At 41.2% G+C, this 3469-nt stretch overlaps 1 protein-coding gene and 1 long non-coding RNA gene across 3 annotated transcripts in view; one reads left to right on the plus strand and one right to left on the minus strand.

The window, feature by feature from the left end:
- Nucleotides 1-2028, minus strand: part of LOC119617235 — a 7334-nt gene extending 5306 nt beyond the window's left edge. The window contains exon 1 of the long non-coding RNA XR_005233459.1: nucleotides 1918-2028. This is a non-coding gene — a long non-coding RNA (uncharacterized LOC119617235). The remainder of the gene's footprint in view (nucleotides 1-1917) is intronic.
- The window catches only part of fras1 (Fraser extracellular matrix complex subunit 1), a 207701-nt gene that overhangs the window by 137264 nt on the left and 66968 nt on the right, over nucleotides 1-3469 (plus strand). For both annotated transcript variants that reach the window (XM_037976630.1, XM_037976661.1), the window contains exons 23-25: nucleotides 41-181; nucleotides 1896-2036; nucleotides 2120-2260. In XM_037976630.1, the coding sequence (XP_037832558.1) occupies nucleotides 41-181; nucleotides 1896-2036; nucleotides 2120-2260 (423 nt within the window). The remainder of the gene's footprint in view (nucleotides 1-40; nucleotides 182-1895; nucleotides 2037-2119; nucleotides 2261-3469) is intronic.

A 3469-nucleotide genomic window follows, 5' to 3' on the forward strand; every position in this document is an offset into this window, starting at 1 on the left:
TCCTCCTGGTCCTCCTCCCCCTCCTCCTCCTCCTCCTCAGAGTGCGACTGGAGCTGTAACGCCTGCAGAGGTCCCCTGCGCACCGACTGCCTGCAGTGCATGGAGGGATACGTGCTGCAGGACGGGGTGTGCATGCCGGGCTGCTCCGCCGGCTCTTATCAGGAGGGAGACAGATGCCTCGGTCAGTCCGACACGCAGCCGAAACCGGTTCCACCTTCGGCTGATCTCCAGTTCTGTCAGCAGGATCTGCTTTTGATTAAAGCTGTTAATCAGCAGCAGAGTTCCCTGAGAGATGATTTGATGAGAGTCTGAACTGTGATGATGGTTCTGGGTTCTTGTGGGACTGAGGAGAAGCTCGTTCGAACAGAAACACAAATGGTTAGCAGCTAAAATTAAGCCGTTTCTCTGGTTAACGAGGACATTTATGACACCGGAGACGACGAACGAGAACTAGACGTATATCGAAGAAACAAACCTTAAGCTGCGATTTCTGCTGAAATTTATCTGGATTCTAAAGTTTAAACAAGCAGAACAGGAGCTGCAAAACTGTAGGAAAGCTAAAAGCTAAAATTAGCAAAACTTGTTAAAAGCTAAAATTAGCTAAACCATAGGTAAGGTACCATTAGCCAAATGGTAGCTAAGCTAAAATTAGCAAAATGGTGGCTAAAAGCTACAATTAGTAAAACCATAGCCAAAAGCAACAATTTTTAAAATAATAGCTAAAAATTCACAAACTATAGCTAAAAGCTAAAATTAGCAAAATGGTAGCTAAGCTAAAATTAGCAAAATGGTGGCTAAAAGCTACAATTAGTTAAACCTCAACTAAAAGTTAGAACTAGCAAAACCACAGCTAAAGGTTAAAATCTCCAAAACCAAAGCTAGAATTAGCAGTAGTCAAAGGTACAATAAGCTAAATGATAGCTAAGCTAAAATGAGCAAAATAGTGGCTAAAAGCTGCTATTTACACAATCATAGCTATTTCTAAAGCTAAAACTGGCACTAAAAGACAAAATTAGAGTCAGTTTGCTAAAGCAGATTTCAGAGACTGATTTAAAAAGATCTCAGTGTGTTTCTGTGATGAAATGTTTTGTAAATAATTCAAAAAGTATAAAAATTACAGATTCTAAAAGTCTGCAGCTCAAAGTTTGCAGAAGAATTTTAAACCTAAGAGGAGGAAACTATAAACAGGAACATCCTGAAACTTCTTCTGTAAATTATAACAAATAAAAACAGATTTATCAGAACATAATCTGCTTCAGATCTTCATGACTTTTTACAAAAAGCTGTTTTTATTTTTTCACCTCTTGGAAAATTACCAGTAAGAATAAAATAATTTACAGGATTAGAGAACAATTCAATGACTCTGCTAATGAAAAACTATAATGTTCTCAAAGGGAAACAAGTTATTTTTGACATCATATATGAGGAACATGAGGTTAAATGATGAAGTGGGGGCAGGTAATGATGCAAAAAAAGTGTATTTTCTGCAACTGCTTGACTGTTCTGTGTCATTTAACAGGAAAATAATAATGAAAGGCAGAGAAATAATATAGGAATTCTTATTTAACGTGCAGACTTCCTCCTTTTTCAGTTTTCTCTAGTATCTAAATATTTTATTTCTTATGATGAAGCTGTTTCGTGTTTGGATTTTTCTGCTTTACTTATAGAGGATAATCTGTGGATCTTTTTTCCTTGTTTCTTGTCGAGGTTTAAGTCGTTTGATTTGTGGTAAATTATTTAAAAATTCTAACCATAACTTTTTAATTAACTCACAAATAAATGATCCTAAGGCGAAGTGTTACCCCTAAATGTCAAATCTTTGTAATAAAACTAGCATTAAGAAGTGGATTTTCTGTATTTTTGATGAAGCTGAGTGTGTTTTCTCGTGTTTTCAGCCTGTGACGAGCACTGTTTGACCTGTCAGGGTCCCGGGCGCTGCCTGGACTGTCAGCCTCCCCGCGCCGTCCTGCAGGGACAGTGCGTGCTTGAATGTGGCAGAAACTATTTCCTGGACGCCTCCTCGAAAGTCTGCACGCGTAAGAGTCCGCACGTTTTTAACTCTTGTGTGTGAAACGTCGAAATGAAGCGCCGGTTCAAACGGCTCGCTGATAATCCGCAGCTTGCTCGTCTGACTGCGTGCTGTGCGATGGCGTCGGACGCTGCAGGGTGTGTTGCCATCAAACCTTCCTGATGGAGGGGTACTGCACCCCCGACTGTGGGCGAGGATATTACGCTGATCTGAAGACAAGAATCTGCCACGGTAATACTAATCCTGCTTTTAAAACTTTATGAAAAGTTCTGATTGAAAGTTTAAAATATATATTTCTGTTGTCTTTGTCTAAGCTTTGAGGTTAACGATAGGCGGTGCAGGAGAAACTGTTAGGGAGTTTGGTAAAAAGAGAAATGAACCGTAAGACGAGTTTAAACACTGAGCTGTGATGTGCAGCACTAAAACTACAGCTGTGTGCAAAAATATTCAAACAAAACTTCATCCAATTAGCAGCATAATATCATCCATCTGAGGTGGAACGCTCCCAGCAGGTCGAGGGCGAGTCTCTGCCTCACAAGCCTGACATTTTATTCATATAAATCCTGATTAATAAAACGACACGTCTGCAGAGAATTGCAGGACAGAAGAAGCGTCCCTCCTCTCGTCAATGATGCTTCGGTGTTGAGAGCTGAAGCTCCTCCTTAAACACCTCCAGGTCAGTTCAGTCAGAAGGTCTTCCAAACAAAGAAGAGATTTTTAGTCGGTCCCCAGATTTCCTACCTGCTGAATAAGTAAAAATGGTCAGTCCTCATGGAGACACAAACCAGCTGCAAGGTCTGAACTTAAAGAAAAACCAAACAATCTCCATGAATCTGCAGAGAGATGATTATATAGACGGTAAACCCCTCATTAGAGGCGCCTGCTGTGAATAATTCAGCTGTCAGCGTTCGTTTCAAGGTACGGATGAAGATTAGTAAGAAGAGTTTCGGCTTATTATTTCAAAGAAAACTGCTTCGAAAACTAAATATTTAGTTGGATGTTCTCCTAAATAATGCAAATGACCAGGAGACGTCACGCGAAGGCCCTGGTGGCTTGTTGCTAGGCAACAGGAAGGTTACCCGAAGCTTTGGGTGGTTTTCCTAACAGTGAAATCTCGCCGCCGCCGCTTGCCGCCTGTTAAATCTTAATGTCCATCCAAGGCTGCAGCTTTGAATGTTTCTGCGACTAAATAAGATAAAAAAATGATAACACTCGGTTCAAAGCGCTCCTGCAGACGTCGGATTAAAACGTTGGGTTACTTAACGTAATCCCTGGTTCTTTGATAACAGAGTGAGGTGTTTCACTATGGGAATCGCCTCAGCGTGACCAACTACGGAAGCTCCAATGACATCACGTCTATCTGTGACAGACAGGTTGAGCCGTGACCGTGGCTCCACCCACCATCCAATATCACGGCCAACCTACCCCTCTCAACTCATT

This window comes from Kryptolebias marmoratus, linkage group LG1 (assembly GCF_001649575.2).
Source record: "Kryptolebias marmoratus isolate JLee-2015 linkage group LG1, ASM164957v2, whole genome shotgun sequence".
NCBI classification, from domain to species: Eukaryota; Metazoa; Chordata; class Actinopteri; order Cyprinodontiformes; family Rivulidae; genus Kryptolebias; species Kryptolebias marmoratus.